General features: G+C 38.7%; 2 protein-coding genes across 3 annotated transcripts; both read left to right on the top strand.

Annotated features, from left to right (window-relative positions):
- Nucleotides 1-1590: 1590 nt before the first annotated feature.
- Nucleotides 1591-10512, top strand: LOC130733945 (protein FLC EXPRESSOR-like). The gene is made up of 4 exons (XM_057586235.1): nt 1591-2158; nt 9283-9455; nt 9573-9658; nt 10121-10512. The coding sequence occupies exons 1-4, from the start codon at nt 1641-1643 to the stop codon at nt 10211-10213; spliced, it is 870 nt and encodes a 289-aa protein (XP_057442218.1). The 5' UTR covers nt 1591-1640; the 3' UTR covers nt 10214-10512.
- Nucleotides 10513-12353: 1841 nt separating this feature from the next.
- On the top strand, nt 12354-14117 carry LOC130731672 (protein CHLOROPLAST IMPORT APPARATUS 2). 2 transcript variants are annotated; one of them, XM_057583932.1, is made up of 3 exons: nt 12355-12889; nt 13512-13661; nt 13776-14114. In XM_057583932.1, exons 1-3 carry the CDS (start codon nt 12449-12451, stop codon nt 13800-13802), a joined length of 618 nt encoding a protein of 205 aa, XP_057439915.1. In that variant the 5' UTR covers nt 12355-12448; the 3' UTR covers nt 13803-14114. The 2 variants fall into 2 exon arrangements, with proteins under 2 accessions (XP_057439914.1, XP_057439915.1); XM_057583931.1 differs by having other exon boundaries at nt 12354-12889; nt 13512-14117.
- Nucleotides 14118-21402: the final 7285 nt, after the last annotated feature.

Raw genomic sequence — 21402 nt, 5'->3', positions numbered from 1 at the left:
TGTTAAACTGTGCCTATTATATCTAGCCAGAAAAAGAATTTGCTTAATATACAAAAACTACAATTTTTTGAGAAAAAAAAAAACAAACGTGCTAATGTATTTTTTTTTTAAAATCATTTTATTTTTTAGAAGGTATATAAATGACGTTCAGAATATTTTATAATGTTTATTACATGATATGAATTTATGGATATTTTTTTCATATATAGTTTCTATGTTATATAAACTAGTGTTTTTTTCCCGTGCGTTGCATGAGGAATATGTATATTGTATTTGATATATCAATTAATCATGAATGTGATTATGCGTGTTTGCTTAAATTTTAGATAATTATGACAAATCTTTTAAAATTCGGTTTCATGATCTGTTTTGGAATTAGGAAACACGTGTCAACAAAAAATAAGTTATCTAATTCTTTTCTAATATATATATATATATATTAATATATAGAGGAGAGGATGAATGATGCAGTATCTTAGATAATTAGGAAATATCTTTTAAATTTTAATGGATTATAATCTCAGCATTACATTTTTTTTATATTGTAGATCATGAGAAAGTATAAAAGGAGAAATCACGGGATTCCTGTAACTTTGTAGTAAATTAGGCTTGAGACTTTTCCTAATTTAAAGAGATAGTAAAAACGGTTTCAAGATTTATTTTGGAAATAAATTCAGTAAGGAGTAATCTAGGTAAATCTTAGATAGTTAGGGCAAATCTTTTAAAATTCGGTTTCAAGATAAAATAACACAACATAAGAGAATCTATCAAATATAATGACACGTGAATTTTTTTTTATGAGAATTAACCTAAATTCTGATTAATTTATACTCTAAAAATAACTCTAAAATAAAATATTTCCTGAAATTAACATTAAATAAATAATAAGATAAATTAAGAAATAAACAACATAAATCGTAATCAAATCTAAAATTTAAAAAGCTAATAAATAAAGATAGATAAAAACTACAAAAATCTAGCAAATCATAATAAAAACTCAAAATCCTGAATTAATTAAAAATATGAAAATTCAATAAAAATACTATAAAAATTAATTAATACTCTAAAAATAAATCATAAGATAAATTAAGATAAAATTATGAAATAAACAACCTAAATCCTATTAAGATAAAATCAAGAAATAAACAACCTAAATCCTTTTTTGCTTCATCTGAAAACAAACAACCAACAACTTAAATTCTAATCAAATCTAAAATTTAAAATGAAATTTTTTATGAGACTTAACCTGAGAATGACACGTGAATTTTTTTTATGAGAATTAACGTAAGAATGACACGTCACTAAGAGTTAACGTGAAAATGACACGTCACTAAATGAGCTTGATAGAAGTTCTTCTTTTCTAATATATATATATTGATTGATATTGATTGATTGATTGATTGATATTGATTGCTATTGATATTAAAAATAGTATTTAATTACTACAAATTCAACCCTGGTTAAACCTCATTTGGACCAATAAACCTTAAACCAGTGCCTCAACCGGTTCAATGTCCGATCGGTTTTCAGAACATTCATCAAGCTCACTCTTTAGTCTTTAGTCTCCATCTATATATATTCTTCTCTTACCGTGAAATCAAAAGTAAACCAAACTCGCGCTCATAGTTTCTCGTCTGCAAATGGCGGGGCGGAAGCATCATCACCATCATCCACCCTCTTCTCTTCCTCGCCTCGACGACCATCGCCTCTCCTCCTCCGCCGCCGCTGCCGCCGCCGTCAGAGCCCTCGAGGACCGCTTCGAAACCCGCCGCCGCGAGATCCAATCCCTCCTCGTCGACAACCAGCGTCTCGCTGCCACCCATGTCAACCTCAAGCAGGACCTCACCGCCACGCAGCAGGAGCTCCGCCACCTATCAGCAGCAGCCGCCGAAGTGAAGGCCGAACGCGACGCCGAGGTGCGCCGGATCTACGAGAGGTCGCTCAAGATGGACGCCGAGGCCCGCTCCGTCGCCGCCATGACCTCACAGCTTGATCAGGTGCGGGAAGACGTCTGTGAGCTCGCTGTGTTGAGGAAGGAGCTCGCGTCGCAGCTGCTGGCCATCGAGAGCGACCTCTCTAGGGCACGCGCCGATTCGCAGCCGGTGCCGGCAATCAAGGCTGATATAGAGGCCGTGCGCCTTGAGATTCAACAAGGGAGGTAAACGATTTTCGCTGCTTGAGATTCTTCGTTTTTCAATTTTTTTCTGTTTTGTGTAATTGTTCTCTGCTTGAGCATTGTTTGTGCTGATCTCAAATTGATGTATAGATTGGGTTTTGTGATGATGGAATGTGAGAACTTGAGCATTGTGTGTTGCTGTGTTTGTTTTTCTGTTTGAAAAGCCTCCAATGTACACTCACATGAATGAATATTCAAAGAGATGGATTGAGGGAATGTGTTTTTATTTATTTTTCAATTCAAAAACAAACACACTCCTCAAACAAATGTCTCATGAAAATTAGTGCCAAGACCCCGTTTGGAAGAGCTTATTTGAGCTTATCTGATAGCATAAGCGCTTATGCCAATGTTTGGGAGAGCTTATGCAAACAGCTTATGGCCTAAGCTACTCAGGATAACTTATGAAAAAGAACTTATGCTTATATATAGCTTATTTTCAATTTATTTCAATAAATTTTTTAAAATAGCGTATGAATAAGCGCTTATGTCATAAGCGCTTATAAGCTGTTTTCCCAAACAGGACCTTCTCTAGTATTTTATGTTAGTTCCCTAACTGTCATTCACATGAATCCATGCTATACCGGAGATAGTCCGGGGACTACATTTCGTGGGATATTTATTTGAGGATTAAGTTGAAGGAGGTGACAAGTTAGTAGATAAAAATGGTGGTTTGCTGGTAAAAACTTGCTCTGATTTTGTTGTGGTGAGAGAACAATAGTTTCTTAGTTTTTTAGTTCATTGTTGGCATGTGGAATAATGAGTTTCAAAAATATATATAACAAAAAACTGGAAGATTTTAGATGCTGATGGCAAAATGTATTTGGGTCTTTTATTGTTGGTAGATGGATAAATTTGAAAAATTTACTTTTGAGGTACTCCAAATTAAACATTGATACAGTGTTGTTAATGTGATTTTTCTTATCTCTAGTTAGTATAGTACCTTGCTCTAAATGCTAACCCCTACTCGTGGGATAAAGCATGGTTGTTATAGTTGTATCAGGCTATCAATAGGTAATGGTAAGATAACTTAATAATGACTATGCATTTATATTGATAACATCAAAGGGGCCTATACAATGTTAGTTTTGATATAGTGATAATTGTCCGATTTTTATTTATATCGGTTTTAAATAAATTAAACAGTCAATTGAAACATTCATAGAACAATTTCCAATTCTTGTGTCCTTGATAGAAAATGAGAGGGAAATTGAGGGAGATATAAACCATAGGATTCAAGTGGATCGATGAAATACACAAGTGTTTCTGGTGTTTTTTTTTATAGAAGAACACCACTCAAGGACATTTTAAGACCTTATATATGAGATTTTGTGCTTGGTGGTAAAAGGCCAACGGGAGTTACAGAGATGAGTGCAAATAAGCAAGATTAGATTATATATTAATGCATTACAGAGAAAGTTGTGACAGTGTATGTTATGGAAAAGATGGTAGAATCTCACTTCAAGTTATTTGGGTATGTATGGAAGACATGTGTAAGCTTTGATATAAATGATATATAAAGTGGGGGTAATACAATAGTTAGATTCTTCGAGATAGAGGGAGATCAATAAAACTATAAGCCAAACTTTTATAAGGGATTAGGAATTTAATGGTTAGTCATTAGACATTATTTGCAATAGGACACTATGAATTATTTAATCCATGTAGCCTACTCTTACCTAGAAGCTGTAGGAATTAGGAAAAGACTTCTGTTGTTCTCGTTGTTCATCTCTTGTCTAGTTCATAGTGTCAAAAGCTAATAGCTCTAAGTTTTGATTCTTTTACACTATCCCTTATTTGATTACTGGTTGAACTTTTTCACCTTGTCTTATTTTCATTTTTTCACTGTTGAAAACTAATTTTTTCCTTCGATGAAAAATCTATTCATGTGATTTTCTATGTATGAAGTCACGAGTCAGTTTTTAATAAAATAAATGAATTAAGTTCTTTATGCCTCATAGCATGCTGTAAAAGGAATACTGCATTTTGAGAACATGTTTATGCAAAAGAGGGATGCTGGAGAGAGGTGTTTTATAGTCCAATGTGGGTAGTTCCATAAGGACCATGTTTTGGACCTTTGAATGATTAATAACACATATACTTCCGTGGAACATCAAGATCAAAGTAGTAAGGGATCTTTATTTTTTCTTCCTGTTTGTGAGATAGTACTCTTTTCATTTGTTTTTAATTTATTTTTCTTGAAATGGCAAGTCCTATGTATGTTATCCCATTTTCCGTGCTGTTTTTAAGCTTTCTATGCTGTCGTATGACTCTAATGCCAACGAGACACTGATAATCTCTGTTAGCTTTCGGATATGTTCTGTGGTATAAGCCAGCTTTGCTTTATTTTTAAGTTGGGTTATTTGATTCTACGGTCCTAGACTCTGATGATTTTCAGACTATATCATGGTCTGGCCACCAAATTCAGATAGCCTAACAAATAATCCTCTCTCTGCTTACCTTGTTTCAAGTTTCAATGCTGTAGAGCTGATAAAAAAATTTCAGTTCTGTGGAAACTTATGATAGAACTGGTACTTACACAACCCAGAGTGCATCTCAGTGAATCTGGTGCTTCTTTGAACACAATTATCCTCTGCTATAACATAAAATTATATGAAGACCCACTGGCTTGGTTGTTGTTGCAGTTTTGAATTACATGTCGTTTAAATATTATAATTGAGGTGTGTTTTTGATGAGTACTTGGAAGTTGGAGTCAGTTAGTTAGTTACCATAGAGTTAGTTAGTTTGTTAAGGCTTAGCCTATAAATAAGGGAGTGTGAAGAGGGTTTAGTATCTTTGTGATCATTTGGGAATTGGGAATTAGGAGAGTGATGAGTCTCTCGAATACTCATCTGTTTCTTGTACATTTTTCTGTTGAATAATATCAGGGTTTCATCAATTGGTATCAGAGGGGGAAATCTTCATCAAGAGGTTGAAGGAAGGTGCGCTAAGGGAGAAATCGCAGACTCGCAACCTTCAAGGGAGGAAGAGGGTTCAATCAACCGTTTTTCCCCAAATTACTGAACTAGGGTTCGATTGGAAGAGAAGGCAGCCGCGGAAACCACCTGATTCACGGCGTCGCAAGGCGGTAACCGTCAATCGACCGCGGAACCTCAATTCTTTGTTCATCGGAGGTCGCCAATCGAACGGTGGCGGAATCGCCAAACCACCGTGGCGGTGGTTCACATATCATCTTCGGCAAGGCCCTGTGATTCGCGAGGAGGAGAGACGTTGCACGCCGGTAACCACCTTACGGCCGCCGGCGAAGCCACCGGACCTTGCAGTTACGGCGGTGGAAGAAAGGAAATTGAAGTGGGGAAGATACGGGTTTGGGTATCTGCCGTTGGCTCCTTGTGAGGTTCAAGCTCGGCACGTGAGGGAAGTGGGCCCGAGTGAGAAGGCTCCAGTTGAACCCCTCTCCAATTCGAATGGGCCAAGCCCAATCCATTCATGGAAAGAGTTGGAGCCTGGCAGGAGGTGGCACAAAAAAAAAACAACCTGGCCAAGGACTGCGAGTGGGCCTAAGAATGCAGCATTGGCCCAATTTTGCATGTTTTCTGCTATGTTTACTTTTCTATGTTTTTGTTTCAAGGAGCTTGTTTTTTACCCCACCTTGAGGACAAGGTGGATGTTTAGGGGCGAGTATTGATGAGTACTTGGAAGTTGGAGTCAGTTAGTTAGTTACCATAGAGTTAGTTAGTTTGTTAAGGCTTAGCCTATAAATAAGGGAGTGTGAAGAGGGTTTAGTATCTTTGTGATCATTTGGGAATTGGGAATTAGGAGAGTGATGAGTCTCTCGAATACTCATCTGTTTCTTGTACATTTTTCTGTTGAATAATATCAGGGTTTCATCAATTGGTATCAGAGCACCGATCTAGGTGCTGTGATTGCCATCAATTCGTGAAGATGTTTCCAGAATTTGATGGAAGAGAGGCCTACGGATGGCTCATTATGGTGGAGCAACACTGTGAGGCCAAGGGAGTATCCGAAGAGGAGAAATTCTCAGGGGCAGAGAAGGCTTTGACTGGTGAAGCTTTCATGTGGTGGTTTTGCTGGAGAAGACGCAATCAGAAGGCAACATGGTGGGAATTTGTGGAGGCTCTGTTGAGGAAATTCGAACCAGAATTGGAACCGTACATGCCAGAACCAGTCCAAGATTCAGAGGAGGAAGAAATCCCTGGGAAGCAAGAAGTCTTGGAGGCAGAACGAAGAACTGTTGTGGTGGAAGCCAAACCTGAGGCCAATTCAGTGCTGTTGGCGAAATCAGAGATCAAGCCATATTCGCCGGAGAATTCTGAGATGGAAGCGTCGCGGAAAGACTCGGAGTTTGCAATGGCGGCGGAGCAAACAGCGGAGGTGTCACGGTGTCAATCGGTCACCGTGGTTGATTACATCGATTGCACGTTGACGGCGAAAGGGGAGAAGATCGACGCCGAAGGGGAAATCAAAATCAAGCGGTTACAGGAAGGTTCTTCAATGGAGAAATGGCAGATTTGCAGCATTCATGGGAGGAAGAAGGTGCAACCAATCGTTTTGCCCCAAATCAGTGATTTAGGGTTCGATTGGGAGAGACGGCCGCCGCGGAAACCGCCGGATTCATGTCTCTGCACGGCGGTAACCGCCAATCGACTGCCGGACACGTTCTTTTGCTGGACGGAGGTCTTCATTCAGACCTCTGTTCTTTGCTCTTCGATGGTTGCCATTCAACTGGAGACTAAGCCACCAGACCGCAGTGGTGGCAGCTCACACTTCATCCTTGGCGATTCTTGCAGATCGGACTTGGTGGCCAACCGTCCTCCAGCTATGCCACCGGATTTGGCTGAGACAGCGGTGGTGGGATACTGTGGCCTCGAGTTAGTTCGCACGGAGGAGAGTAAAGGGCGCTCGCTCATTCGCAAATCGGTAACCGTTTCACGGCCGCCGGCGAAGCCACCGGACTTTGCAGTTATGGCGGGGGACGTTCGTTTCCGTCGTCGCTGGTTGGGTGTGGTCTTTCCGTTGTCTTCACACGCACACGCGTTCACACGAAGCAGAGCAAGGCTGGCTCAGCTAGATTTTTCAGAATTGGGTCAAAGTTTGACCACAAGGCCAAAGCCCATAATGCTAAACAGAAGGAACGGGCCCAAGAGGAACTTTTCTTTCTCAATCATCTACAGACCAGTTCATTCCCTTACTCTAATGGGCCAGGCCCAACTGTTGGAGTATTTGTTTTTTGTTTGTTTAAAGAAGCTTGTGTTTTACCCCACCTTGAGGACAAGGTGGATGTTTAGGGGGGAGTATTGATGAGTACTTGGAGTTAGTTAGTTAGTTAAGGGTTAGCATTTAGAGTTAGTTAGTTAGTTAAGGCTTAGCCTATAAATAAGGGAGTGTGAAGAGGGTTTAGTATCTTTGGGATCATTTGGGAATTGGGAATTAGGAGAGTGATGAGTCTCTCGAATACTCATCTGTTTCTTGTACATTTTTCTGTTGAATAATATCAGGGTTTCATCAATATTGATGAGTACTTGGAGTTAGTTAGTTAGTTAAGGGTTAGCATTTAGAGTTAGTTAGTTAGTTAAGGCTTAGCCTATAAATAAGGGAGTGTGAAGAGGGTTTAGTATCTTTGGGATCATTTGGGAATTGGGAATTAGGAGAGTGATGAGTCTCTCGAATACTCATCTGTTTCTTGTACATTTTTCTGTTGAATAATATCAGGGTTTCATCAATTGGTATCAAAGCACCGATCTAGGTGCTGTGATTGCCATCAATTCGTGAAGATGTTTCCAGAATTTGATGGAAGAGAGGCCTACGGATGGCTCATTATGGTGGAGCAACACTGTGAGGCCAAGGGAGTATCCGAAGAGGAGAAATTCTCAGGGGCAGAGAAGGCTTTGACTGGTGAAGCTTTCATCTTCGGCAAGGCCCTGTGATTCGCGAGGAGGAGAGACGTTGCACGCCGGTAACCACCTTACGGCCGCCGGCGAAGCCACCGGACCTTGCAGTTACGGCGGTGGAAGAAAGGAAATTGAAGTGGGGAAGATACGGGTTTGGGTATCTGCCGTTGGCTCCTTGTGAGGTTCAAGCTTGGCACGTGAGGGAAGTGGGCCCGAGTGAGAAGGCTCCAGTTGAACCCCTCTCCAATTCGAATGGGCCAAGCCCAATCCATTCATGGAAAGAGTTGGAGCCTGGCAGGAGGTGGCACAAAAAAAAAAAACAACCTGGCCAAGGACTGCGAGTGGGCCTAAGAATGCAGCATTGGCCCAATTTTGCATGTTTTCTGCTATGTTTACTTTTCTATGTTTTTGTTTCAAGGAGCTTGTTTTTTACCCCACCTTGAGGACAAGGTGGATGTTTAGGGGCGAGTATTGATGAGTACTTGGAAGTTGGAGTCAGTTAGTTAGTTACCATAGAGTTAGTTAGTTTGTTAAGGCTTAACCTATAAATAAGGGAGTGTGAAGAGGGTTTAGTATCTTTGTGATCATTTGGGAATTGGGAATTAGGAGAGTGATGAGTCTCTCGAATACTCATCTGTTTCTTGTACATTTTTCTGTTGAATAATATCAGGGTTTCATCAGTTTTATCGAAATTATGAATTATTTTTTCATATTACCTTTTTTTTGTCTGAGCTTTTCAATTTGACTGTCTGACCCGGTTAGACTGCCGACTTGATAATTTCATGATCTAAGCTTCTGATAGGGTCAACTACTGGTTTGACTTAACTGTTGTTACTTATTAGTTTAATTGGAGGCTAACAGTGGAGTTGGATTTCGCAGGAATATTGAGAATATTTGTAACTATACTCTTTTGTTTAAATCCATTGAATTTAAGTATATGAAAATGTTAAAAAGTTGAAACACATGTCCAAGTCAAATTTCTTTTTCTTCATCATTTAGTTTCATAGTTCGAGTCTTGAATTACAATTTCTATGATTTCTGACCCTAAATATAATTTAGGCTGTGTTACTGTTGATGTCTGATTTCCTAAGAACTTAAAAACTTCTTTGCCCAGATAATGCTCCAAAAATATGAGTTTTAAAATCAATGTTGATATTGATGGGTTGTTATTTTCAGTGTGAAACAAAGTATGAAACATCGTGCATGTTTTGAACTTCCATTTACTGATGTATATAGGAATGCTATTGAGTTTGAGAAGAAGACACATGCTAGTAACCTTGAGAACAAACGGGCAATGGACAACAATATAATCATCATGACCTGTGAGGTTGAAAAATTACGTGCTGAGTTGGCTGACGCAGAGAAGAGGGCAAGAGCTGCAATTGCAGTTGCTGCAGCTGCAAATCCAAGTAATTTTACATTCTTGGTCGTTCATCTTGAAGTGCTAACTTAATAAAACAGAATTATAAATTGAATTTTTTTGGTTCAAGTTTGTTTTCTAAATCTTTGAAGTTGTTTCTATGTAGGTCCTGGATATCCTGCAAACTATGACAATCCTGAGATGGGATATGGAGGAATCACATACCCTCCTGGTTCTTATGGCATGCATCAGGTATTTATGACACCATGTTACTCATAATTCATATTTACTTTTTATGTTCTAGTCTTGAAGAGTTGAAGTAATTGTCATCAAATTATACATCAAGAGAACTCTTTAGAGGAATCTGCATCTGAAAAATGACCATCCACTATTTACTTAAATGAGAGCGCAAAGGTAGGACTTCTAATTATTCTTGAATGTGAACCCTCATATCGACGGATTTTCCACTTACTCAAAATTCCATCAGTGTCATATTAACTTGTAGAATGGGACTCTATCTTTATTCTTGTCTGATTAATAAATTTTTCGGAGGAACAAAAACTTGCTATCCTGATTACTGACTGCTAAATGTATGGATGAAAGTGGGATATCTTGTATTAATGTTGAATTGTCTTCCCAATACATTATCAGCAAAGCACCTCTTATATAAAAACGCCAAGCTGATAACTAATTTAAATCTGAAAAACTTTTCAGATCCAAGCTGGGGTTGATGCTCACCCTCAGTATGCATATGGAGCAACATTACATCATCCTTATGACCTACAACATACACAAGGGCCTAGATAGATTTCCAGCTATGATTTGGAAGAAGAGAAAGGAAAAGAATGTAATGTAGTAACATCACATTTCTTTTTTAGCTGAATGAAGTGTTCAGTAAGTGCGTATAAATTTTGCTGATAAAATGGTTATTAATTTTTAGGCTTGTATAAATGTATTACAGTTAGTGCTTATTTATTTTCAATTGTGACGTGTACAGGTAGTCATCGTAGTTTCCAAATTTCCTTGTATCTCTTTCTAGTTCTTTTTACATTTTTTTCTTGATTTGATCAGAAAAAAATAAAATTCGGTGAGATTTGTTGAATGAATACTTTTTTATCATATTGATCCGGCATATGGTCTGAATGCTATATACCTAGTCCGAGTTACGATACATCTCACATCTCGAGCATTGCTCAATGCGATGTTAGATACGAGGGACTACAGTTTCGGTATATGATATGAGTACCATATACCTTGCATGAGTTACAACATGATGTAGCCTCATTAAAGCGTATAACTCGGCCCTAGTATCATTGACATCAATCATCCCATCACGCGGTCCAAGACCATATGCCTAGGTCGAGTTACAACTAGGGGTGTTCGCGGATTGGATTGGATCGGTTTTGAGGAGAAAAATCATCCGATCCGATCTCATCGGTTTTATGATTTTGTCATCCAATGAATTTTTTACTAAATTCAAATCCGAACCAATCCGATCCAATCTATAGCGGTTTGGATTGGATTGGATTGTCCGGTTTTTGTTTCACTTTTTTATACTTTGAAATTGTGTTGTATAAATTTTAAAAATATATAATATATGATAAATACAATGATACATAATTTATAACATTAATATAACATTCATAAATTATAACATAGTCAACATATTTTAAAATTATGATTATAATTGCTTACTTTGATGCATGTATATAGTAAACTTTGATGCATGTGTGATATAATCAATATATATACAATAAATATGTACTATGTAAGTGTAAATGGAATGATATATGTATAACTAAAAGTATACATATTTGTGAATGTTCGGTTTGGATTGGATTGGTTCGGTTTTGGAAATCAAATCCGAAATCCGATCCGATCCAATAAATAATTTCGGTTTTTTCAATTTTCAGTCCGTTCGGTTTTCAGTTTGATTGGATTTCGGTTTTTTTGGATCGGTTTGTCGGTTTCGTTTGGATTGGTTCGGTTATGAACACCCCTAGTTACAACGTAGGGTAACGTAACACTTCTAGAACTCAATCATCGTGTTACAGATGCCCTAATAGATGTTGAGTTACAACTTAGACTATCATGCAATCCAATGATGCGTGCCAATCGTGACATCCAACTTAGACCTTCCATCAAGTGCTCTCCAAGAGAATTACTACTTTGTAGGTTGGCTCAAACGCTCCTCCCAATGTTTTTCTTGCTCAAATCCTTAATGTTAATGACACACTACCTAAAAATTGAAGCACCGGGCTCGAGGATGGATAGAGGAGGTGATCCACCACCTCCTTATCTAAAGAGAGGGCATTTGACCCAAAAGATTGAAGGACTCGCCGCTAACTGAATTGTACTTAGGAACTTGAGTAAACATTGGATGCTCTGATCTCTTTTGATATGAGATGAGAGGAGACCAAGGAACCAAGTCATAGACAATCTAACTTAAACCCTACCCATCATATACTCTTAGTAACTTGAGCGTCACTGTGTCTTTGCAAAAACTATCATAGAGGACATCAAACTTACGATGGAGGACCTATGATAGATAGAGCACCATCCCCGCATCTAAGAATTACACCTCACCTAAAGTGATTGGTTAAACTTTGTAATATTATTATTATTATTATTATTATTATTATTATTATTATTATTATTCCGATATACTCATAGGCTAATTTTAACATATATATACTGTATTTATTTATGACTAATCAAATATGGTATTTTTAATTTCATGTTGCGGACCAACCTCATCTAATGAAAAAAGAAAAGCTTTTGATTGTTCTTATTGGAATTGAAATAATTAAAAACTAAATAAAATTATTTATTACAATTATTTTAAAGTTGTCTTGAAATTTTTTATACTATGCACACAAAAAGTTGCTCTTATTTGAGAAAATGTTTCTTTCCATAATGTACATATACCACATATAGCTACATCGCTCCATATATCATTCTAGTAGTATGAGCATTATTATTATGCAAATAAAGGTGAGAGAAAGTCAAGGATAGAGAGAGAAACAGCTTTGCAGAGATAAGATGGGATACACTTCTTCACTAAGAAGCCCAAAGCAAGAAGAACAAGAAGTCCCAGATGCTATCACCCCCATATTATCCAATTCATATGAAGTTTACTCTAATGAAGATTTCAATATTTTGGACGAATTTGAAGGGGTCTTGAACATCGAGGAAGAGCACAATTTACCACTACAAAAAACTAGCCGTGGTCAGGTTCATTGGGATTTCATGGAATGGGAGGAATTTCACGCAGAAGATGGTGAGGTAACAGAGAACAGAAGTAAATTCTTATTTGAAGAGCAGCAGATAAAGAGAGAAAGTGTTGGGTTTTGGGATGATGAGAAGATGATGGCTTTGAATTTGAACTTGAACTATCAAGAAGTTTTGGATGCATGGTCTGATAGAGGGTCTCTATGGGCTGATGAGTGTTCACTTTCATTGTCCACCAATAATGGCTTCTATGTTAGTACTCATCATCCAACCTTCACTGCCATAAGTTTCTTCCTATGATATATTTTCTTGCATATTATTACATGTTCTTTCCTCGTCAGAATTAATTTTGACTCCCATAAACTATTTACAGAATTTTTTCCCCAAATTGATTTCAAGTGCACATTTGAATTTTTTGTACAACCAACTCTGATGCCAATTAAGGGGAGAAGCTTCTATAATTAGCTTTAAATTTTCAAAATTGATTATGAGAAAAAAAGAATCTATCCGATCAATCATGCTAAAAGAAGAATTTTTAAACATGAACCTATTGTCACTATTGTGTTGCTTTTACTGTTTGATATTTGAGATGTAGAAACTTTGATGTAAATTTTATTATACTTTACTTAAGTGTTTATATAGCATGACTCCAACTCTGTTATATTAGTATAATTATTATGTCAAAAAAAAGTATAATTATTGTTTAAACTCTCACTTAAAAATGAATATGCTTGTGTAGATTTTAATATCAATTTTAAGTTGTTATTGTAAGTGTACAGCTGGCGATATTTCATATCCTGAGCTACCCTTATTACATTATAGTTACTATAGTAGAAAGATATGGATAATGTAAGCCTTGTAGTATTTTGTTTAGATGGGAGAAGTGCCAGTATTGGAAGAAGACAGAACAAGAAGGGAAGCAAGTGTTCTTAGGTACAAAGAGAAACGCCAGAGCAGATTGTTCTCTAAGAAGATAAGATACCAAGTTCGGAAATTAAACGCAGATAAGAGACCTAGAAACAAGGTCATCATTTTACAATTTCAATTTCTTTTATCTTTTCAGCCATTTGAGTTTTGCAGTATGGTCACTTTGTTTTGTAATGTTGTGAAACAGCTTTTTCTGATATTTTGGTTGTAGGGTCGCTTTGTGAAGAGACATTCATGAGGTTACTCAAGAGAAATATCCCAAGCCAAAAAGATCTTCCAAAATATCTAAGATGACTCTTCAAGATTTTGTTTTTAATTATTTTCAATTCAAATATTTTTGTATTTTTCCATTCAATTATCTCTGACTTCCTACATTATTGGGAAAGGAAAAAAACGTGATATCTGCTACTAGCCAAAACAACTTAATCTTCATCATCATCATCATCTTCATGAACATCATCATCAACTTCATCACCCTCTTCATCTTGTTTCATATCTTATCAATTGCTTCATAACTCGCTTAGGTGTTATGTAGCCAAAAAAAAATTCTATACTTCTATTATTGGTTGAATACCAAACGAATTTTTTCAATTTGGTAAGACAATTCATCATCAATTATCACATAGTCGCGTGATTTTGTCTTTATTACTTTATAATGATTCAGAAAATTTAAGTTGTTGGGGTAATATACACATACACATACATATAAATAAGTAGTGAGGGTAAATAATACATAAAATATTAATAAAATAATTTTTTATATGGTAAATAATACAAACAATACCTAATCTTAAGGAAATATAAAAAAGTTTGTGGGAGCATAGAGTGGATCCACCATTGTTTTTTTTTTTAACTCAACAAAAAACTTATCATAAATCAAATGAAATCCGGCATAGAAGCCAATATATCAGAACGCAAAAAACTAGAAAGCCCCGGCTGACCCTCCTCTATCCAGACAACATCATGAAAGGTAGAGGCGTGCCGAACAAGGTAGTCAGCACAAAAGTTCCCTTGACGAAGAACAAAAGAAAAATCAACATAATCAAAAGCTGAAAGTAAACTACAAAAATCATAAAAAATTGAAAATAAATAGGAAGTTTCAATCGCCTTCTTCCAAGCCTGAAAGAGGGGTAAGCAATCCGTCTCAAACTGAACGCGTCCGAAGCCAAGATGCACAGAAAACTCCATAGCCCACCTAAGACACAATGCTTCAGCCACCGTTGGAGAAAGAGCAAGCGTTGGAAATTTTGCAGCAGCCGCGAGCACCTCACCGGCGTTGTCCCTCGCCGCCATACCAAACCCCGCCATCTTGTCCCTCCCCACTGCAGCATCCACGTAGACCTTCACGATGTCAGCCGCAGGCGGGACCCACTTCGCTAGCCCTTGACCCCGCCCACCATTCGCCAAGGAGAACGACGACGAGGGGGGGCATACTAGCGCAGCAGCCCGAGCCAAAACTGAAGCCACGGACCAAGGTTTCTCCTAAAAAATCAGCTTCTTCCTGGCCTCCCACATAGCAAACAATATCTGTTGCAAATCAACCACCACCTCTAGCTCCATCTCCATCACAGCCTAACCAATAAACTCAGCCATCTTCATACCTGATAAAGATCTCAAGCCCAAATTGCTAGCGAACCAGCAACCACGACTCGCATTACAACTCAGTAAAAGATGCTCCACAGTCTTATCCTCTAACCCGCATAGAGGACAGCTGGGATCCACATCAACAACACGCCGGCGGAGCTTAACATGCACCATAATCGCCTCTGTGCACACTCTCCACGCTACTTCTCGTACTCTTGGTAAACTCGTCGCTTTCCAAAACTTTTCCCATTGAACCGGTTCAAGTCCCACTTCATATGATGAAGATGGACAATTATGGTTAGCCAACTGTTGGAGCCACTCATAACCTGTTTTAACCGTGTATACACCATCAGTAGTGCCCAACCAGAAAAGACAATCAATCGCATCCTGATGTCGAATAGGTATATATAAAATTTGAGCAGTTGTGGTAGGACAAAAAGTCCACTCAACAAGAGGAATATTCCCTCCACCATGGTTCGGGACGAGGAGATCCGCCACCTTAACCAACTGTTGCTCATCAACAACCTCATGACGAAAATTAATGGGAGGTCTGCTAGGCAGCCAAAAATCATCCCATATTCGAACCTGTTTACCATCACCAATCCTCCAACAACTACCTTCCTGGATCATATATGAAGTTTTAAGAATGCTACTCCAAGCATAACTCGGGCGATAACCCTTCTTAGCATCAATTAAGTTACCAGAAGGGAAATAAACAGCTTTGAAAAGCCGCCCCAAAAGTGATTCCGGGAAATTTTGAATGCGCCACCAATTCTTAGCCACAAGGGCCATATTAAAAGATTTAAAATCTCTAAAGCCAAGACCCCCCACATACGTTTGGGTTGGCACAAAGTTTTCCAATTATTCCAATGAATACCACGACGAGTAACATCCCCACCCCAATAAAAACGAGATATCATACTCTCAATCTCATCACACAAGTCATCCGGTAAGGTAAAACATGACATAACATAGGATGGGATGACTTGTGCCACTGCCTTAGTTTCTTCCACACTCGTTCCTTCACAAAACAGAAAATTCTACTATTTGATTTCCCAATAATAGTGGGTAACCCCAGATATTTGTCATAGCTATCTACCGCTTTTACTCCCAACAACTGTTGGAAATCAATAAAACAATTCTCTAGCACATTCCGGCTAACTGACATCATAGACTTATCTAAATTGATTACCTGCCCAGAAGCTCGTTCGTAGGTTGCCAGAATGGATTTGATACATTTTGCTTCCTGAACATTAGCCAGAGCAAAAAGAACACTATCATCTGCAAACAAAAGATGATAAATTACAGGTGTTGAACGAGCAACTTTAATCCCATGCAACGAAGAACTCAAAATGGATTTTTGGATCAAAGCTGAAAAAGCTTCACCACAAAGTATAAAAAATATATGGAGAGAGAGGATCTCCCTGTCGCAAACCCCGCTGGGGGTGCGAAAGTCGGTTGCGGTTTCCCATTTAACATAATAGAAAAATTTACAGAACTCACACAATCCATAATTAAACTAACCCAATGCATAGGAAAACTCATATGAGTGAGGATACTCCTCAAAAAAGGCCACTCCACTCGGTCATAAGCCTTTGCCATATCTATCTTAAGAGCCATCATACCATTTCTACCTGAAATACGCTTCTTCATATAGTGAAAACATTCAAATGCTATTAAAGCGTTATCCGTGATTAACCTTCCTGGGACAAACGCGCTATGAGCCTCACAAATTAAATCATGCAAGATCAATTTCATTATGTTTGCAATGGTCTTGGTAATAATCTTGAAAATAACATTGCAAAGACTTATTGGCCTAAATTGACTAGCAAGAACTGATTTTTTAACTTTAGGAATAAGGACAAGTAAAGTTTGGTTCACTATACCTGGCGATGTCTCCCCATTAAGCACCTTGAGACAGAATTCAGAAACATCATCACCTAGAATAGACCAGAACTTCTGATAGAAGAGCGCAGGAAAGCCATCCACTCCCGGGGCCTTAGTTGGGTGCATCTGAAACAACGCCTCTTCCACCTCATCTCTAGAGAACAGTAATGATAGCACTCTCCTGTGGGCGTCAGTTACCCTTCCATCCACTAGAGAGGCAATATCCTCAATCCCAACTGGATCAGAGGTTGAAAAAATATTATGGAAATACCCCTTTAGCACACGAGCAATATTTGCATCTCTCACAAACTTTCTTCCCTGTTTATCATGAATTTCCTCAATTAGGTTTCTCTTCTTTCACTGAGTAGCTTTTGTATGAAAGAACCTGGTGTTTCTGTCCCCATGCTTCAACCAATTTGCTCTCGATCTCTGGCTCCAAGCAATCTCCTCTTGTTTCAATAAATCATCTAATGCCCTTTTCGCCTCCCTGTATGCCAACACCACTTGCTCAATTTGGACATGCCTCTGCAATCTTTGAAGTAGAGCCTTTGCATCTGCAATTTTCGGCAAGTCCCCAAAATTTTCTCGACCCTATGCATCAAGGGAACGTCCCACTATCTCAATTTTGGAGAGAACCGATAGACCTTGATTATCCCAACCCTCAGTAACAATTTCTGCGCATTCTTCTCCGTTCTCAAGCCAAACCTCCTCAAATCTGAACATCCTCGTTCTGTATCTATGAATCTCAGAGCTGCGAGATCCACAATGAAACACAATTGGGCTATGATCCGATCGATGTCTTATAAGATGAGACACTTTGTTTATCGGCCATAATTCAGACCAAGCCTGATTCACTAAAGCATAATCCAACCGCTCTTTCACCCGTCCTGGTCCTACCCTGTTGTTGGACCAAGTAAAAGTATAGCCCGAAGAGGGCACCTGATGAAGCCCACAATCTGCACAAGCTTGGTTAGCAATCTGAAGCTGCCCCAGATTGGGTGCATCACCACCAAGCTTGTCAGACGGGGAAAGAATATCATTAAAATCTCCAATACACAACCATGGTTGGAGACCTATGGGGCATGCATTGCGAATCAACTCCCACGTTCTTGGCTTATTAATAGCCTCAGGGAAACCATAAATAGCATAAACCTGCATAGGTACAACCAAATGGTCCGAATGGACTACAGTAAAAAGGATATGATGTAAAGAAGCATTAATAACAGTTACCTCAACCTCTGATCGCCACAAGAGACAATGTCCACCAGTTCTTGACCTTCCACGACCTCCACATTGAACCGGGAAAATGTTAGAAAGACCTCCAATACCACGATGACGTAATATCTATGAAGTATACGGCTTCGTTTCCATGAGAAATGTAATGTCGGGAGCTTCTGAGTGGATGAGCTTGCGCAAAGCCCGTTCTGCCTCCAGGTTTCCAAGCCCGCGGCAGTTCCACGACAAGATCCTCATTGAGGTGGGCGGGACTGCTCCACGGTCTCCACCAATCCCAATCCATCAGAGTTAAGTTTCTTCAAAGGGGGAGACACCCCTGTGTTGCTCAAGCCAAGTGCTGAAGAAAAAACACCTGCTCTCTTCCTCTGGTTCACCAGCAAAGCTTTTTTGTCCTCCTTGTCCCTAGTTATGGCACTTTTGAAAGCGTCCCCCATCAGCTTCTCCTTCGGTTCCGCCTCCTTGTTCCCATCAGAGTAGTATTCATCATCCTCAAACCAATCCTCCTCCTCCTCCATTACGACCTTCTTTTTTTGATCAATAATTGGGGCGTTGGTGTCCTCCACCCTCTCCTTCTCATCATTCTTATCCTGCGTAGCCTTTATGTGTTTACTTCCCTCCTCCATATTCACCCTACTTATTCCACCAGCAGGCCTGTTACTTCCACCTCGGGGTCTCACAACTTTTTCCGATATAGCCCGTAGCCAAGCACCTAACCGGAGCGAAATACCACCCGCCTCACGCGGCGCCTCACAATCTCTGATAAGGCGATCCAAATGCCCACACCAGAAGCAAAAATCGTACAATTTTTCATACTTGAAGATTGCTTTGCAAGGGGCATGACCAACAACATCGACCATCTGTCCCTTACACAAAGGCTTACCAATGTTAACCCATACTCAGACTCTGGAATTCCGCATCACGGCGTCGGTCCCAGTCGAGGAAACCTTCAAATCCTTTCGCCATCGACCGGGCCACTATTTCTATTCTGTACGTGGTTGGCAAGCCATGGACCTGTACCAGAAGGGTACACGGGTCATAGGGACCTCCAAAGGTTTGCTAGTCGCATCAAATTTATTCAGAGCCAACATATGTCTGTTAAAGAACCAAGGTCCAGATTTGAGGACCAAGTCACGGTCCTTTGAGGATTTGAAACGGAAGGAGAATAGGTTGGTGCCTACATGACGCACCTCCAAGAAATTTCGAGAAGACCATAGCCCGATCATCATGGCCCTAAATGGTCCGAAGCCAACCTATGATTGCGTGAGGACTTTGCCCAAGAGCCAAACGTCCTCACCCAGCAGTGGATCAACGACAATTTCGCCAATGTTGAGTACGTCATTCTCATCACCCTCAAGCACAACATCAAGAACGTTCTCCATCGCACAACCAGGAAGCACAACGTACTGCAGTAGGTTGCTAAAACAGGAGATGAAAAAACCGGTTTGAAACTTGCAGACGAGAGGCTGCAAACAGAAAACGAAAACCAGAAACTAGAAACCCCAAACCCTTGGTGAACGCAGGTGGGGACGTTGGAAAGTGGACTCGGGAATTGCGGCGACAGACGATCGGAGGTCAGCGGCGGCGCGCATGCAGACTCTAGGCGTTGACTTGCTACCAAACCCTAGGAGAGCCATGCGGCGCGACAAGTCAGTTTATTCGATAATAACCAATTAAAAGTGATATTATCCACCATTGTTGCTACACACAAATTACGCTTATTTGTGTGGGTCCTTGGGTACGGACCATAATCTACATGTCTTGCTCTTTGTGCAATGAATAGATATGTCGATTATAACGTCTATTCCCGTAAAAAAAAAAAAGATTACAACGTCTATTCTTATTGACTTTTACAATCTTATACTATCCATTCTTGTGCCTCTATCTCTGCGAAGACAAATCTTCTACAATAAAATAAAATGACTTAATCTTCTAAATAATGCTTGAATTCTAAGTTTTTTTATGATTCCGTAGAAATCATCATTTCCCCTTCTTCTTCTTTACAAGTGGAAATTTACAAACAATCAACAATTGATATATTTTTTCCTACGCTACATGCTTTTGTGTGAAATTTGTACGGTACAAGTCGATTTTAGGGTTTAGGGTTGATTTTGAGGTTTTGTATTTAGTGTCAATTTTAGGGTTTAAGGTTGATTTTAGGTTTTTCAACCATTCTTAATTTTTTCGATCAATTTTAGGGTTTTTGGTCGTTTTTAGACTTTTCGGCCAATTTTAAGGTTCAAGTTGGGTTTAATGTCGATTTTAGGGTGTAGGGTTGAATTTAGGGGTTTTTGGCTAATTTAGGGTTTTCGGACGATTTTAAGTTTCAAGTTGTGTTTAGTGTCGATTTTAGGGTTTATGGTTGATTTTAGGTTTTTTCGCCAATTTTAGGTTTTTCAGCAATTTTAGGATTTTCGACCGATTTAAAGGTTCAAGTTGGGTTTCGTGTTGATTCTAGGGTTTATGGTTGATTTTAGATTGTTCGGCTGATTTTAGGTTTTCGGCCGATTTTAGGTTTTTCGACTGATTTTAGGGTTTAGGTCGGGTTTATGGTCAATTTTAGGATTTTTGAGTTAATTTATGTTTTTTGGTCTATTTTTGCAATTCAATAGGATTTTAAGTCAATCCATTAAAATCCCTAAAATTCACAAGTGATGGTCAAAGTTAAATATACTGATCTAGTCGATTTAGATTTTAAATGAGTCGATTATGAATATCCATAGATTAAGTGAATGGATTACAACCCATCAATTTAAATTATTTTTTTTATGTGGATAGATATGGATGAATTTTATCATGGATGGATTAGATGGATATGAACTCATGGATTATTTTGTCACCCCTACTTATAAGTTATACCCATTGAAAAAGATTGTGTCATATTGTAACTTTTGAATTTGGACCACGGGCTAATGCATATATGTTCTTGGTTGTGACCCTATTTGCTTCATTACGAACCTATACATACTATATACACAATTAAATACATGATGCAAGAAAAAATTATTATATAGAATTTGTAATTAAATAGATATACATGTCTTAAACTACAATGTGTACTGTAAATACAGACAAATGCTCTTCTTCACTTACTTCATGTAATGTAAAGAATGCGCTAAAATCAGAAAATACCA

This window comes from Lotus japonicus, chromosome 1 (assembly GCF_012489685.1).
Source record: "Lotus japonicus ecotype B-129 chromosome 1, LjGifu_v1.2".
NCBI classification, from domain to species: domain Eukaryota; kingdom Viridiplantae; phylum Streptophyta; class Magnoliopsida; order Fabales; family Fabaceae; genus Lotus; species Lotus japonicus.
The sequence above is the reverse complement of the archived record's forward strand: the minus strand, read 5'-3'. Positions and strand labels throughout refer to the sequence as shown.

What these genes read in the sequence shown, in the direction of transcription:
- LOC130733945 (XM_057586235.1), top strand. Translation starts at nt 1,641, where the DNA reads ATGGCGGGGCGGAAGCATCATCACCATCATCCACCCTCTTCTCTTCCT. An exon ending in TGCTGCAGCTGCAAATCCAA is followed by an intron (nt 9,456 to 9,572) that starts GTAATTTTACAT and finishes GTTTCTATGTAG; the next exon opens with GTCCTGGATATCCTGCAAAC. An exon ending in GTTCTTATGGCATGCATCAG is followed by an intron (nt 9,659 to 10,120) that starts GTATTTATGACA and finishes AAAACTTTTCAG; the next exon opens with ATCCAAGCTGGGGTTGATGC.
- LOC130731672 (XM_057583931.1), top strand. Translation starts at nt 12,449, where the DNA reads ATGGGATACACTTCTTCACTAAGAAGCCCAAAGCAAGAAGAACAAGAA. An exon ending in CCACCAATAATGGCTTCTAT is followed by an intron (nt 12,890 to 13,511) that starts GTTAGTACTCAT and finishes TATTTTGTTTAG; the next exon opens with ATGGGAGAAGTGCCAGTATT.